At 44.6% G+C, this 17458-nt stretch overlaps 1 protein-coding gene across 1 annotated transcript in view; it reads right to left on the bottom strand.

Moving 5' to 3' along the window:
- TNFAIP8 (TNF alpha induced protein 8) overlaps window positions 1–12562 on the bottom strand; it is a 119048-nt gene extending 106486 nt beyond the window's left edge. Inside the window, exon 1 of the mRNA XM_069492360.1 lies at window positions 12506–12562. Within this exon, the coding sequence (XP_069348461.1) occupies window position 12506 (1 nt within the window). The 5' untranslated portion in view covers window positions 12507–12562. The remainder of the gene's footprint in view (window positions 1–12505) is intronic.
- Window positions 12563–17458: the final 4896 nt, after the last annotated feature.

The following is a 17458-nucleotide window of genomic DNA, read 5'->3' as shown; positions in this document are numbered from 1 at the left end:
ATATTATGAACTTGAGAAATATCTTACCGTTATACCAGTGTGTTTATATATAAATGTGTGTGTGTGTGTGTGTGTGTGTGTGTGTGTTTCCCAGCTTTGACCGGTGAAAAGGCCTACAAATAATAACCATTCCAGTAAATGAGCATTCCTAGTGCCTGGATTATGGTCCTGAAATAATAATGTTAAAAGAAACCAGAGATTCTTGGAGAAATGGTTGATTCCTGGTCTAGGCAGGAAATGTACAAGACATGCCCAGATCACCTTAATACATCAAACAGCAGGAAGCTATCAAGATTACTAAAGTCAGAAGAACTCAGGAGCCAAGTTAAGAAAAGACTCCCACCAGTCAAAGATGGGACAGTTTCGGTCTCAGTAAAAATTAAAATTTCAGTGGACTTAAGCCTATCAAATATATTTAATTCAGTGAATCCATAACAATTAAAAAAAAAAACCACCCTGGCCTGGTGCAAGGGCTCATACCAGTAATCTCAGCACTTTGGGAGACTGAGGCAGGAGGATAGCTTGAGGCTAGCAATTCAAGACCAGCCTGGGCCACATAGCAAGACTGCATCTCTACAACAAAAATAGGAAAATTAGCCAGGTGGTGCACACCTTTAGTCCTAGGTACCAGGGAAGCTGAGATGGGAGAATCACTTGAGCGCAGAAGTTCAAGGCTGTAGTGAGCCATGATCAAACCACTGCACTCCAGCCTGAGCAACAGAGCAAGACACTGTCTCTAAAAAAATTTAAAAACGAAAACAAAACAAAATAAAACAAAACAAACTGAATCTTAATTGGCCACCTTCTGAGAATGACATGATATCAATTATTGAAAACGGGCTAAATCAAAGGAAAAATCAAGCATTTATCCTTCTTTTCCTATGTGAATTGTACCACTGGGCAATCAAATAACAGATTGAAGGGAGTCTACCCTTATAAAATTAGTCCAGCTAATAAATAAAATCAAAATGATAGAATATCACCATTCTGCAACCCCTCGTGAATTAACAGTTCTAGACATTGAGGATCAACAGCTGCTATCATCAAAAAAGAGTGAAAAGGCCGGGCGCGGTGGCTCATGCCTGTAATCCTAGCACTTGGGAGGCCGAGGTGGGTGGATCATTTGAGCTCAGGAGTTCGAAACCAGTCTGAGCAAGAGCGAGACCCTGCCTCTATTAAAAAAAAAAAAAAAAAAAGAGTTAAAAAAAAACAGACTTCATCTGCCTTCCAGTGAAAGAATACACCACCCCCTGTAATCTCACCAAAGGGGTCAAACCTGTGTCTGATCAAGCCTCTGGATCCAGATGCAGGAAATAGGGGGCAAAGGAACTAAGTTGAATTGCACCATGAGTGTGTATCTTTCTTGTTATTAAGACTGTGGGAAACTCTGCCGATCAAAAAAAGCCCAGGTCCTTCAACAAATAAATTATTTGTTTAAAAGGAAGGAGCATGGTAAGGCAATCTGCAGATTAAAAAAGACTTAAAAGATACAACTTTTTTTTTTTTTTAATGGGCAAGGCTAACCTCAGTGGGTCAGAATGCTCACTTGGGTGATAAAACTAGAGATGCAAGGAAGTAATTAATATAAAAGTCAGGATGGTGTTTACTTTTGGAGGGACAGAAGGGAATGCGATCAGGACGGGGTATAGGGTTTGGGGGTGGCTGGCAAAGTTCTATTTCTTGACCTGAGTGCTTGTGATATACATGGGTGTTTGCTTTATAATAATTCACTAATCTGTGCATTTGTTTTGTGTGGCTTTTTATATTTGTGTTTTATTTTACAATAAAAGGGTAAAAAAGATGTTAAGAAAATCTAAGCGTGTTAGCACAACAGCCAACCGATGGAAAGGACTGCGAGGTAGAAGAGCGTAGAGACCCAGGAGCAAATCAGCCGGCACCACCGTCATGGACTTGTGTTTCTATGAACACCGTCATGGACTTGTGTTTCTATGAACTTACCATGTTGAAGGCAAATGACTGCAGCTGTACTGTTTTGAATAAATTTTGCCTTATAACATTTTAAATTATTTTTAAAAGTTTATAACAAATAACATGCTTCAAAATATCTCAAGGGCAATCTCCATTCAAAATGACCTCTTTGCCGGGCGCGGTGGCTCACGCCTGTAATCCTAGCACTCTGGGAGGCCGAGGCGGGTGGATTGCTCGAGGTCAGGAGTTCGAGACCAGCCTGAGCAAGAGTGAGACCCCGTCTCTACTAAAAATAGAAAGAAATTATATGGACAACTAAAAAAATATATATATACAAAAAATTAGCCGGGCATGGTGGCGCATGCCTGTAGTCCCAGCTACTCGGGAGGCTGAGGCAGGAGGATCGCTTGAGTCCAGGAGTTTGAGGTTGCTGTGAGCTAGACTGACGCCACGGCACTCACTCTAGCCCGGGCAACAAAGCGAGACTCTGTCTCAAAAAAAAAAAAAAAAAAAAAAAAAAAAAAAAAAAATGACCTCTTGGATGTCTACTGGAATTGCAAAAAGCTGTTGTTGGGCATTGGGTTCTCACAGACGTGAGATTACACATCTCACACTCCATGAGATGTGCGGTGACCAGCATCACACACCCCCGTGGTTCATCTTTCCACTGATACTGCTAAAACAACAAAAGCCAGGCATGGTGGCATGCGCCTGTAATTCCAACTACTCAGGAGAGGCCGAGGCAGGAAGACTATTTGAGCCCAGGAGTTGGAGACCAACCTGGGCAAGATAGCAAGACACCATCTCAACAAAAGGAAAGAGAGAAAAGAAAGCAAATCAAAGACAACAACAATGGAAACAAAATGTGAAGAATGAAACATGGAGATAAGCTTCATAGTAGAACCTGACTGGTTGGAGAGGTAGCAGCCTTTGAGAGATCACAGAAGAGGAAGGCGTTCGTAGCAGTTTTATTGAGGGGTAAGACCCTGTCGCAGTCCAGAGCACAAGTGTGGGAGGCAGTTGAGATGCCAGGGTGTGGAGCCCAGCTTGGCCAGGCATTGGCAGCAGGTTGTTTAATCTCCCTAAACCTCAATCCCACATCTGTAAATAAGGATTAACAGTAGTGCCTTTCTCAAAGATCCATTCTAAAGATGAAATTAAATAATGTCTATGAAGCACTCAGCACAGTGCCTGGCCCCTCCTAAGTAGTCAATAATGTTTGCCATGATTACTGAGGCAGTAAACATTTCCAGAAACATAAGTACTCTGTATTCGATAAACATCCGGTTTGAATGCAGGGTGCTTTCTCCAAAGTAAGTAGTGCTATTTTTATAAACCCATGATCTTTAACAATAAAAAGTCACTGCTAGTAGTAATTAAGTATATGTGATTTCTAACACCTTCCATATCATTGTTTGATTTCCTCCCAACTACCATCATAGGTGGTTAGTTTTAATTCCAATAAAACCTGGGATGATTATTATCAGGAACAGTGATGAGCTCGGCTGGACAGCCTAGGGCATGGGAGCCCAGGGCTAGTGCAGATGCTACCTGTCTACCCAATAACCACGTCCCTCTCCCTTCTTCCTCTTGGCACAGACAATCTTTTACCACAGAGCTTCTCCCTCAACACCCACCACTCACTTTCAAGGGAAGCTGTGACTCAGTTCTGGCCAATGAGGCTTTAGGAAAGATTTACCCCCTGATGAAAAAAGATAGACACTACAAGAGAACTAATTTATCGCTGCCCTCTCTGGGTCTCGCCTCTTCACACACATACACACACATCCTCCCTTAGAATGAGGTTGGCAGGAGCCTATGTACCTGCTGCTCAGGAGGCTCTTTCTGCCCAAGAACTGGAGAGTCTGCAGATCGAAAGGTAACATGCTAAAGATGGGAGGGTAGAAGGACAGACAGAACCTGGTCCCTGAAGGCACTGTTTGAGCCACTGACCCAAACTTGGATCTGCCCAATCCCAAACTGCCATTCACATAAGATAATATTAGTTGAACATTCTCTTTGCCTCCAGCCTGAAGCATCCTGGTTGCTATGGACTGAATGGCGTCCTTCCTGCTATGGTTTGAATGTATGTGTTCCTCAAAAATTTGTACGTTGGAACTTAAACCCCACAGTGACGGTAGTAAGAGGTGGGGCCTTTGGGGAAGTGATTAAGTCATGAGGGCCCCATTCTCATGAAAGGAATAATGCTCTGTTAAGAAGGGAGCACCCCAGCGCCTTGTGCCCTCCCAAGTCTCAGCTCTTCTGCCGTGTGAAGACACAGCACTCATTCCTTTTTGCCTCCTTCTGCCACATGAGGACACAGCAAGAAGGCACCATTTTGGAAGCCAAAGAGCAGCCTTCATCAGCCACCAAATGTGCTGATGCCTTGATCTTGGACTGCCCAGCCTCCAGAACTGTGAAAAATAAATTTCTGTTCTTTATAAATTACTGTGTCAGGTATTTTGTGATAGTAGCACAAATGACCTAAGAAACTCCCCAAAATTCATATGTTGAAGCCCTAACTCCCAGTATCTCAGAATGTGACTGGATTTAGAGATAGGCTCTTTAAAGAGACAATTCAGTTAAAACAAGGCCATGAGGGTGGACCCGAACCCAATATGACTGATGTCCTAGTAGGAAGAGGAGATTATGACACAGAGAGATGGCAGGAGTATGCACACACACAAGACAAGCAGAGAGAATCTGTTGCCAGCAGATCTGAGATCTGAGCTACAAAAAAATATTGTGGGCTTCTTGTTTGTTTTGTTTTGTTTTGTTTTTTAAGAAATGAGGTCTCTCTCTGTCACCCAGGCTGGAGTACAGTGACATAATCATAGCTCACTGCAGCCTCAAACTCCTGGGCTCAAGTGATCCTCCTGCCTCAGCCTCCTGAGTAGCTGGGGCTACAGGTGCACACCAACAAGCCCAGCTAATTTTTCTATTTTTTTGTAGAGATGGGGTCTCACTATGTTGCCCAGGCTGGTCTTGAATGCCCCTCAAGCAATCCTCCGCCTCAGCCTCCCAAAGTGCTGGATTACAAGCATGAGCCACTGTGCCTGGCAAACAAGAAATATTAAAGGAAGTTCTTTAGGCTGAAAGACAAAAAAAATGCCTGAAACAAACTTGAGTTTACACTAAAAAATCAAAAGCCCCAAATACAATAAGTAAGTGGGTAAATTATAAAACTTTTTTCTCCTGTTTTAATTTCTTCAAAAGAAAATTGTTTAAAGCAAAAATAATAACTCTAAATTGTGGGGATTGTATGTAAGTAGAGATAAGCCATATGACACTCATAATACAAACAGTAATACGGTAAACCCCCTTATCTAAGGTCTCGCTTTCTGAGGTTTCAGTTACCTGGGGTCAACCGTGGTCTGAAAATAGTTGAGTACAATACAAGGCATTTTATGTGTGTGTGTGTATGTCTGTGTGTGTGTGTGTGTGTGTGTGAGAGAGAGAGAGAGAGAGGAGACTGTATTCATATAACTTTTATTACAGTGTATTGTTATCATTTTTCCATTTTTATTATTAGTTATTGCTGTTAATCTCTCACTGTGCCAGATTTATAAATTAAACTTTATCATGGGTATGTATGTATGGGGAAAAGCACAGCATAAATAGGGAGCGGTGACATCTGAGGTTTCAGGCATCCATTGGGGGTCTTGGAACGTATCCCCTACCAATAAGGGGGAACGACTATTACTGTTTATACAGGTGAATGTTAGGGAATGAAATGTGTCTCACCAGAATTCATATATTGAAACCCTAGTCCCCAGTATGGCTGTGTTAGGAGATAGGCCTTTAATTAATAACCTTTAATTAAGGTGAAATGAAGTCATAAGGATGGGCCCCAGTCCAGGGGTCCCCAACCTTTTTGGCACCAGGGACTGGTTTCATGGGTGGGGGTAGGGAGGCAGCGGGGGAGGCAGAGCTCAGGCAGTGATGTGAGCTATGGGGAAGGGAGCAGCTGTAAATACCGATGAAGCTTTGCTTGCTCAGCCCCTGCTTATCTCTTGCTCTGTGCCCCCCACCCCCTTACCAAGTTTCATGGAAGACAATTTTTCCATGGACTGGGGAGGGGTGGAGGGGCAGTCCCTAACAGGTACCAAGCCTAGGGTTGGGAACCAAAACCCTAATCCAATGTGACTGGTGTCCTAAGAAAAGGGAGAGATACCAGGCATGTACAGGACTAGAGAAAAGGCCATGTGAGGACACTACAGGAATGTGGCCACCTACAAGCCAAGGAGAGAAGCCTCAGGAAAAACAAAACCTACTGACATACTGATCTTGGACTTCCAGCCTCCAGAACTGTGGGAAAATAAATTTTTGTTGTTTAAACCACTCAGTCTATGGTATGCAAACTAATATATCATGACTATACAAACACTAAGGGCACCCATAAAAGGAATAGAACTTATAATATCAATTAAAGGGTAAAATTAGGAGTGGATATGCTTGTAAAGAACTCAGAGTCAGAGTATGCAGGAAGAGTGGAGCGGGTAAGCCTCGGCCCTCGCCCTGTGTCTCCACGAGTCACGGCCCAGCCTCTTCCACCTGCTTCGCTTCCCAAATGGCGCGGCTGGAAGGCCCTGGGGGACCGGACTCTGGGGCAGCAAACCTAGGGGACGGCTGGCTAGAGACGAGGGCTGAGGCAGGACTCAAACTACTCCATTTCATACCTGTTGGTCTCTGATCAAATATTTAAATCAAGAGGGGGAAGAGCAGTGGTTCTACTAAAATTAATACTATGTATCATCAGTAGCAGACCTTTGTTATTCATAATTTCCATGGCCCCTCTTAGAATGATATTAAAAACTAACCAAAATTTAGAAAGAGGGAAGAAAGTCTCAAGTACTGGCACATCTCAAAATGCAAATGAAGAAGAAGAAGAAGAAGGAAGTTATAGAAGATGGCTTCAGTGGGAGGGGGAGGGGGATGGGCATATTCACACCTAATGGGTGTGGTGCTCACCGTCTGGGGGATGGACACGCTTGAAGCTCTGATTCGGGGTGGGGGGGGGGGCAAGAGCAACATACGTAACCTAAACATTTGTACCCTCGTAATACATTGAAATAAAAAAGAAAAAAAAAAAAGAAGATGGCCTCAAAGAAATCATGGTCTGTTCTCCATTTTCCCACCGTCCACCATTACAAAATGAGAGGGGCACTCAGAGAACAGAATAGATTCCTGGAGGTGCCAGGACCTCAGGACAGGGGAACAGGCCTGGTGGGGGGAAACCAGGCCTCTTGGCAACTGAGAGCCTTGATCTGGGCCTGCCCTCTTCCAAACAAAGCAACCTGAGGTGTCCCTAACTCAGCGGCACACTGATTTATGATGCCGGCATTGTCAGTGACTCAGAAATCTACATTTTCAACTAATGAACACTGAGCAGAGGCTCCACTGTCTCTGTTTCATGGGTTTCAATTCCTGGATCTATTTGTGGGACGTCACTGTTTTGGTTGTTATTTTCGGTGCTTGATGCAGTTGCTTGTCAACATTTTTCAACCCAGTGAAGACCTACTTGAAAAACCACTTTGTTATTTCTTAAGATGAGTACACAGGTGTTCATTTTGTACACACAGGTTCATTTAAATCTTCTTTAAACTTTAAAGCCACTCGGTACTTTCAAGAGATTTGCTCTTTTCACTGACAAAAAAAAAAAAAAATCTTTACATAAATCCACCGCCTGAATAAACTGTTTTATAGGACAAGACAAGAAAAAAAAACAGGTCTCCCAGGGTACAGGTTCTCAATTTGCTGTGCATCGATCACCAGGGGGCCTTGTTAGAAATACAGATGCCCGGACTCAGCCTTTGGTCACACTGCAGTAGACGGGAGCCCAGGAATCTGCACCTTTTGTATTAAGGCTCCCAGGTGATTATGACTTGCAGTCAGATTCAGAGCTACAGCCCCAGATGAAACCTAAAATACAGCACATTGGACAGGTTCAAAGTTTCATACAGTGCATCACCTTTGTAGCTGCCCAGAGAATCACATTCACAAACTGCCCCACCAGGGGACAGCCACAGGCACACAGGGCAGGGACTCCTCGCTTCCTCAAGAGGCTTCCTATTTACACAGGGTCTCTTACCCTGCAAGCAGGAGCAGCCGTTCCTTTAGGTACTATCACTCATTCCAGGCCGTAAAAGCAAAGGAGCAGAACGGCTAAGTGTGTGCAAACAGAGGTCGTTACTGGAAGCTGGAGTGGGGGGCGACTTCATTCCCCTCTACAGGCATACTCCATGAGTCACTGGGGGCCCATCTCTGCACAAAGGCAAGAGAAATTCCATCACTAAGTCAGGACCGCTCTCCCTGCAAGGGCAGCGAAAGTACTATGTAACTAAGCACCAGCCATTTCCCGGAAAACTATCTTATCTATTTAAAGAGAAAAGAAGGGGAAAAAATTTGTTTCCTGGTCACAGAATGGTGGAATCAGATACTGGACTTACTTCTCAAAGGTTAAACTTTAAGTCTTCAAAGTTTGTTCTGAACTTTGCAATCTATTGCCAACATTATGCCTGCATTTTTTCTCAGGAGATCATGGTATTTCTTGTTGTGTCTGCATGTATGTGAGAATCTGAACACGTCAGATGAGAGCCCAAGACAGGAAAGGATGAGTGTAGTTGGGCCTCCACAACGCACACCACAAACTCTGTCTTCCCCATTCCTTTTTATTTTTTTGAGACAGGGTCTTGCTCTGTTGCTAGGGCTGGCTAATTTTTCTATTTTTTGTAGAGATTGGGTCTCACTTTGTTGCCCAGGCTAGTCTTCAACTCCTGAGCTCCAGTGATCCTCCTTTCTCAGCCTCCCAAGTGGCTGGGACTACAAGGGTTAGCCACCACACCTGGCTTGCAAGTGATTGTTAATATTCTAGATAGTAACACAATTAGCTTTTTTGTAGATTTTTGGGGATGCCTGTTCCCCATCCCCATACACATTAATCATCTCCCCCACCCACTGCCCACTTTTTGAGTTTTTCATGTAATTTGAGTAAAGTTTAGGGAGGTGGACTATCATCTATAGTACCTCCCTGTAAAACATGAATCCTTTAGATATTGAATGTTTTGTGTTAAGCTCCTTGCATTGACAAATGTAGACTTTATAAACCATTATATTCACCTAGATTACCTGAGGATTTAAGAATCATAAATAAATCACTGACTATAGTAAGGTTCCACCAAGAGTATACTGAACCTGCACAAATGGGCCTTTTAAATATTTTCGTTAAAGGAGACTTTTACTCTATTACGCCTTTTGTTCTGATGTGTTTAAATTTAGCAAGAAAAGGGGTTGTGTGAGTTGAAAAATCACATCTTTGTTGTCTCTTAATTTTCTGTTTCTGACTATATTGCTAGACATACTTAGTCTTCATCTGCATGTTGAACTGTCAGGAGGACAAGGGTGTTCTGGGATCCTACACAGAATGGCAGAGGGGGGCGGGTGGAGTTGGACACACTGCATGGGCCAGGAACAGAGCATTTTATGAAGCCTGTTCTTTGCAATTCTAATTCTGTTGAAATTGGAGGAAAGGGTGTGTGGAGAGAAACGATTGCATCCAAACTCGTTAGGAAATGCCGAGTTGGGGGAGGAGCAGATTTCTACATGGTTTATGGCTTGGGGAACTTCAATTAGTTGATTTTTGAAGTTGAGTCTGCCACAGGGCCAGACACTGCAGAGGTCTTATAGTTAATCGATCCAGTTAATTCTCATCTGCTGGTGTTAGCCCAAACTGGAAGCAACACACTTCCTTCTTGGAGATTTCATTTGTACTCAGAATAGAGCTTTGCGCCACACCAGGACCCCATAGTCCATTCCCCACCCCCTCTGTTTTTGCCTGATACAAACTGAAGGGATTGAACCTGGGATGACCTCCAGGAGGCAGGGGAGAAACAGCAATGACAAATAAGGGCTGCCTGTTCTCTCCCAGAGGGGAAGGGAGTGGGCACAGGGGCCGTTAGTACCCGGGACACTGACTTTGGCAATGAGGCCAAACTGGGGCCATCCTGGACAACACAGTGGACACATCACCCCGGTCCGGCATTCTCAGGCAACCCTGGCACCAATACAGCAGTAAAGTGAAGGCGCCGTGTGGTGCCAGATTAACTTCTATCGCCTCGCCCCTCCTCACGCTGCCCACATCCTGCATTTAATACCAAACGCACACAGTAAGAACTCAACAAACACCGAAAAGGTGCTTTTAACACCCAACCTTTATGTTGCCCTGTGGCTAAGAATTCACTTCCTGTTCTCATTTCAGGTTTTGATGACTGTGGCCCTGGTGCTAATGTCCTTAGTGGTGCTGTCTAATAGTTGAAAATGAATGATTTGTGCAGGGGTCCAAAAAAAAAAAAAAAAAATGAGAGAACCTTGTGGCAAAATGTAAATGAGGTCAGTTAGTTTTTATTCTACATTTTGGCGTGAAGAGGAGGAAATGAGCTACAAGTGAAGGGTAGATAATTCTAGAATGTCAGAAGGCCTTGGAAATGGGTTTAGGGACCATGGCCTTAAACCATAAAGTTCACCAGTATTCATGTTTACGGGTGTCTGGCTCCTCAGTCCAGCTTGCAAGAGGGCAACAGAGTAAGAAGCAAGAAACAGCCCCCCAGCCAATCCCTTCTCTAAGCCTGGCTCTTACTCCTTCAAACCAAATTCATTTAGTTCAAGCCTTCCCCACTCCCAACTCTTATTTATTTTAAAAAATTAGTTTCTCAGCTGGCCATGGTGGCTCATGCCTGCAGTCCTAACACTCTGGGAGGCCGATGAGGAGGATAGCTTGAGGCCAGGAGTTCAAGAAAGTTCAAGACCAGCCTGAGCAGCATTGTGAGACCCAATCTCTAAAAAAAAAAAAAAAAAAGCCAGGCATGATCGTGTGCACTTGTAGTCCCAGCTACTTGTGAGGCTGAGGGAGGAGGATCACTTGAGCGTAGGAGTTCGAGGCTGCAGTGAGCTATGATTGCACCACTGCACTCCAGCCTGGGCAACAGAACAAGACTCTGTCTATTAAAAAACAAACAAACAAAAAAACTCAATAACTTGCTGACCTAACTCCTCATGACAGATCTAATTAGAAGGTGGCAATAAGTGTTTCCAAGTGTTTAATTAAGTGTGATAATTATTTCTTTCCTTAAAGAGAGATGGAGTCATATGTTTACATTGCAAAGTATAATGTTTCCTTAGTTAAAACAGAGTGGAAACAGTTTTGTGTAACACAGGATTCAAACCAGGATAAAATATCTGCTGCGATAAGCAGCACTTTCAGTCATTTATCAACTCTTAACTTCCATATGCCAATACACAATGGCTTCTTAAAAACTACGCTGTTCTGGTTATTTCCTTTCACCACACAGCTTTGTTATCCTTACAGCTCGATGAATAATTTCTACTCAAAATGTCATTTCCCTACCAACATCTCTTAAATGGATTCTTATCAAGGAAGCGGAGGGAATTTTATGGGAATTCTACTTTCACAGCAAGAACATAGCAAGAATAAACTGAGATGTAGAAGAACTCAGAGACTAGTAGAACTAGATGGGACCCGAGCAACCAGGCAATTATTTTACAGGTGAAGAAACCATTTTATAGAATAACTCAAGTACAATACTGCTGTTATGATAGCAAAGCTTTCAGTTAACTTTTCTTACAATGTAGAAATATGCCCTGCATTGAGAGAATATTGATCTCCGCCAATAAAAATAATGTATGTAGGGATGGAATTATCAGTCTTAAGCAACCCAAGGATCGGGCACTGGGCACTTTACTACTACTGGTTCATTCCTTTTATGATTTGCTTGAGATACGGCTCTTTCTACCTAGTGCTGTGTTTTACAAAATCAGTTGGTTTAGAAATATGTTGTCACGGGTCAATAAACATCTCTTAGGTGCCCAAGCCTGGCTGGTCAGCTTGGTCTTGAACGTTCCTATCAGCCAACCTGGGTCTGAGGGGCCTGGGCACTCACCAGGTGTCTTTGCGGTGTCTTTGAGTATTCGAGTCCCACATGTGCACTCGTGTACACACACACACACACACACACACCCCTTTCTTTGTCAAAGGAAGTCTCCACTGAATAATCGCAAAGCAAAGCTCTGGTCCCTGCCCGTTTTACAATGGAGAGTTGACTGCAATCTCAGGCCAGCATCTCAGTCTGCAATCTGGGACATCCTGATAACCCGGGCAGTCCTTTCGCAGGCAAGTGCGGTTACCAGAAGGACGTGACAAATAGCGGGAGGCCAGTCTACAAAGGGAAGGAAGAAATGGCGAGTGGGGCTCCGAGCAGGAGGTGGAGGTGACCGGGTCGGCCGGAGCCGGTACGAGCTCCTTGCAGGGGGTCTCGGAGCCTCCCTGCGGCACAGGACGTGCGTGAACCAACTCCGGGGAGTTTGCGAGGCTGTGCGCTCCTGCACACACCCACGCGCACACCCACGCGCACACCCACGCACACTGGTTCGTTCTTACGCACCCGCTCACACCCACTCACACTCACTCCAGAAACTCCGAGAGAGCTGGGAGCGCGCAGCCCGGCGGCCGAGAGAGCCCCGCGAGGGTGTGCGCGGGACGGGCGCGCCCAGGGGCACTTACTCGAAGGAGGGGGCGCGGCGGCGCCTGGACGCTGGGACGCGAGCTGGGCGATCTGGCGACGCGGAGTCCCTTGGTCGCTCGAAGGCTCGCGGGCACCCGCCGACCTGAGCTGAGCGCGGGCCAGAGCGGGCGGGAGTAGAGGGGCCGGGGCGGGGCGGGCTGGGGCGGGGGAGGAGCCGAGGGGCGGGGCGCGCGGGGTCGGAAGTGGCCCCGCGGAGGAGAAGGCGGACGGGGACCCAGACCGCCAGACGCAGACCTCTGGGCGCTGCGGGCCGGGACCGACCTGGGAGATACGCAGGCGAAGATGCCACCCCTCGGCCTCTCGGTTTCTTCAGTTGCAAAAATGAGATAACAATCCCGTAGTGCGTTGAGATGGTTAAATTTGGTCATGCACATTTGCACCTTGCCTGGCACGTAACAAGTACATGTTAGCGTTCGCTGCCATTATTATTAATTATATGATGACAATCCGTGAAAGCCCCTAAATCCCGCCTGCTCCTAACTTTTGCTTTTCAGCCTCTACGGACCTTAAATCTACCTGACGATATCTGACGCGCTCCCGATTCCAGGTTTCCATTGGTGGAGGATTCAGCGCTCTTTGGGAGTTAAAGGCTCATTGGCTCCTGGGAAGCCGGCGGGCTCAGCCTCGCCCAGGGACTTAACCGTGACTGCCCTTGCTCGGGGAGCTGAAGGCTCGCTCTCTTCTGGGGACTCCGGAGAGACCACCGGCATGGGGCAGAATCGGGGTCTTCCTTCTGTTGAGGAGCCCTGACCTGGGGTAGCCATTCTCAAGTGCAAGGGAGCTTTGTGGGAGCAGATAAATCCATCCACACTTAAACAGCAGCTACTACTTGGTAGTCTGTGCAGGGGGCTGGGAATAAATACTAATAAATATGTGCAGCTCATCGTTCTAATCCTTACAACAACCCATGATGTAAATCCTATAGCTACCCCAATTTTACAAAGGGAAGGGGAGACATGGTAAAGCAAAAAAGCCTACCCAAAGAAAGTTACACATCTAGGAAGTGGTGGAGTTCAGCTGAGAGACAGGAAAGTAAATGAGGTGAAGTAGACAAAATCACCACACATTTGAGTTTAATGCAAAAAATAGGAACATGTATTATACAAAGTACAGGTTATTAAAATAGGACACTGTCCTGTGGTTATAGCTATGGGGAGGGGAAATCACAAAAATCTTCCTGGAGGAGGTGATGTCTGAGCTAGGTTTGGGAAAAGGAATGGCAGCTTCACACTCTTATCCATATCTTACAAGTGAATAAGAGTTACAGTAAACATTTTCAAGCATTAAGAAGGACTGGAGGAAAAGTGAAGTAGTGGTTGGAATGAAGCTAAAACAGTAAGACAGAACTACATTCAATTGCTTTCTTCCTAGAGGAGCTAAAAAAAAAAGCATTAATTTGACCCTTGTTTGGTAGGAAGCCAGAAAGATATTAAGCATGAAAGATCTGTCAAATGTTGTTCTAGAAAGGTTAATCTGGAAACAACATAGAAGATCGCAGAGCTAGGAAACTTGCTTAAGAAATCAATGAAATATGTCAGGGTGAGGAACTGTAGGAGGCAGAATAAGTGGACTTCCTGAAAGACGTCCACTTCTTAATGCCTGGAATCTGTGAACATATTACATTATATGGCAAAGGAATTTTGCAGGTGTGATTAAGGTTAATGACATTGAGATGCAGGATTATCTTGGATTATTTGGGTGAGCCCAATCTAATCACATGAGTCCCCTAAAGTAGAAAAAGAGTGGATCAGAGAGATTCGATGTGTGAGAGGGACTCAACCTGAGATATAAGGTAAGGCCTGTGTGTGGCCTCTAGAAACAGGGAATGGACCTCAGCTGACAGCCAACAAAAAATTGGGAGTCACGGTCCTACAATTGCAGGAAATATAATAAATTCTGCCGGGCCAGGCGCGGTGGCTCACACCTGTAACCCTAGCACTGTGGGAGGCCAAGGCAGGAGGATTGCTCAAGGTCAGGAGTTCGAGACCAGCCTGAGCAAGAGCGAGACCATGTCTCTACTAAAAAACAAACAAACAAACAAAAAAACCCCGATCTGGACAGCTAAGAATATATATAGAAAAAAATGAGCCAGGCATGGTGGCGCACGCCTGTAGTCCCAGCTACTCATGAGGCTGAGGCAGGAGGATCCCTTGAGCCCAGGAGTTTGAGGTTCCTGTAAGCTAGGCTGAGGCCACGGCACTCTAGCCCGGGCAACAGAGTGAGACTCTGTCTCAATAAATAAATAAATAAATTCTGCCAGTAACCCAAATGAGCAAGGAAATGGATCTTCCTATAGAGCCCTCAGAAAGTAACTCAGCTCTACTGACACTTAATTTTAATAAGGAGAGTCATCTAGGTGGCTTTACAGGGTCTCTGGATTAACAGGCTCAGTCATTGGTGTTACCACTCAGTGGAGAGAGGGACAAAGGCACATACTTTCTAAATACGTCTAGAGTCTACAGTGATGCAACTAAATGAGGATTCATCCCAACCTCCCCCAACCCCAAATAATTAGAAACTATCCCGGAATGCCCATGGGCAGTGATATTTGTCACCACCAACTCAGAGTTCTAGTACTGGATTTGCCCTGTATAAGTTGGATGACTTTGGATGAAGTACAAACCCTTAATGAGACTTGGCTGCTTCTACTGTGTGAGATGGAAGGAAGAGGTCGATCTGCACAACTGCTGTGAGAGTCACCCAGGATGTCACGGTGCCTGAAACCTCAACCCCAGTAACATTCACCGTTGCTAGATTTCAGTCTCCCTTGGCCCCAGCTGCGCCCTGCAAGAGCAACCCCCACAGCCACCTGTACCTTTGTCATCATCTTCATCTCTGACATTCCAAACCCAACTACAACCTCCCATCCTTGCTCCCCACACTCTTCCTTTACCTGGTCTAGACTTAGGTTTCTCCCATGGCTTCTTTTCCTATCCAGCCTACACCCCAAAAGCCAGCACTTCAGTCACTCCCTTGCTAGTGCTCCCTTGTGCTTTCCCTGTACCCACCCAGCAAATCTTTCTAGTCATCCACATTTTTCATATGGGCTACTCAAGAACCAAAAAGCGTGAAACTTGGTGCCTCCACAGATTCATGACCTCTAATCTCAGCCGAGTCTTCCTGCAGCCTGGATATCCTCCTGCATTGTGGATGGGAAGGGGAAAGAGTTTAATCTTTACCTTGTCTTCAAGACGTCTTTCCCACTGTCTCCCCTTCCTGCTCTTGATACATGAGCTCACCTCCTAGTTCTCAGAAAACGCAAATCAACAGAGAATTTTCTCCGCATCCTGCCCCAGCCACCAAAATGGCATCTGCATTCACACTCATCTTGACTTCCTTTCCTCTTAGTGGATCAGAATAAATCCATTCACTGGTTCTCTGGGTCCTCCCTGAGCCCTCTCTTCTATCCACAGAGACCACACTCCATTAATTATCTCTTCTCTTTTATCCTCAACCTTTCAACTTCTAGGCTTTCCCTACAAAACACAAAAATACTACAAATTTAAAAATAATGATACAAAATTAAAAAAAAAAAAAAGAACTCCTAGTCTTTCTTTCCTTTAACACTGATAAGGACATAGGGCTTTTTTCCCCTCCACATTATTTAATAGTGTGAAATTAGAAAAAGAAATTTAGAAATTAGAATTTAGAAGTTTAGAAATTAACAAGATAATTAACTTTGCTGTCTTACTTGGGCTAATAGATACTTGGGTCATTTCCTTTTCTGGCCAGCTCTTACATGTTTCCAATTTCAGGCCATAAAAATGTATTAGGATCTAGGAAGCACCTAATAACTAGTCCATTATTCAATAGCTAGATATATTTTAAAATAATTGTAGCTACAAGTAGATTAATGAATCTTCTCCGACCAAAAAAAACCCCAAACCTCATAAATCACATGAAGTAGAGATAGCTGTTACTATAGCTCCATGCCAAAAATACCTCTGTACATGCCTTCTATTTTTGCTTCTGCCCAGCTGAAGGTGAAGGAACTAACTCTAGATGAAGTTGTGAAGTTTTTAAAAATCTTCTGCCCCAGTTTTCCTCTGTACGCTCTCGCTTCAAGCCTCTACTCTACCTACTGAATGCCAGCCCCTTCTTTTTGATGGTAAGGAAATCACTGCATGGCACTGTGATACGGGCAATAAAAATGTATGCACAAATACACTGGGAGGAGAGAGGAAGTGACTCACATTCCCTGAGGGAACGGGGAAGATTTCACAAAGGAGGTTCCATCCAACTGAGTCTAAAAGGATGAACTGGAATTTGCCAGGCAGAAAAAGGATACTCCAGGCAGAGGGAAGAGAGACAAGAAAGACAGTTTAACATTTTCCAGCAAGCTGCAAAGTACTGAAGCAATGATATGAAATTTAAATACAGCCCACAGAAATATTTATGTGGTCTTTATGCTATAATTACATCTTTGTGGGAGTATATCCATGAAAATGCCTAAGCCAGAGTATGGCTATAACTTCACCATCTTTTTTTTTTCTTTCCCTTTTTTTTTTTTTTTTTGAGACAGAGTCTCGCTCTGTTGCCTGGGCTAGCCGTGGCATCAGCCTAGCTCACAGCAACCTCAAACTCCTGGGCTCAAGCGATCCTCCTGCCTCAGCCTCCCGGGTAGCTGGGACTACAGGCATGTGCCACCATGCCTGGCTAATTTTTTCTATATATTTTTAGTTGTCCAGCTAATTTCTTTCTATTTTTAGTAGGGACGGGGTCTCACTCTTGCTCAGGCTGGTCTCGAACTCCTGAGCATAAAACGATCTGCCCTCTTCGGCCTTCCAGAGTGCTAGGATTACAGGCATGAGCCACTGTGCCCAGCCAACTTCACCATCTTTCAAAATCATTATCTGATTGTCCAATGCTTCAACTCTATCTTTCCAGTCCTATTTATTTTTTGGAGCATTATTATAACATCTAATCTTGTC

Source organism: Eulemur rufifrons, chromosome 17 (assembly GCF_041146395.1).
Source record: "Eulemur rufifrons isolate Redbay chromosome 17, OSU_ERuf_1, whole genome shotgun sequence".
NCBI lineage: Eukaryota > Metazoa > Chordata > Mammalia > Primates > Lemuridae > Eulemur > Eulemur rufifrons.
Note: the sequence above shows the minus strand (reverse complement) of the source record. Positions and strands in the feature narration are given on the sequence as shown.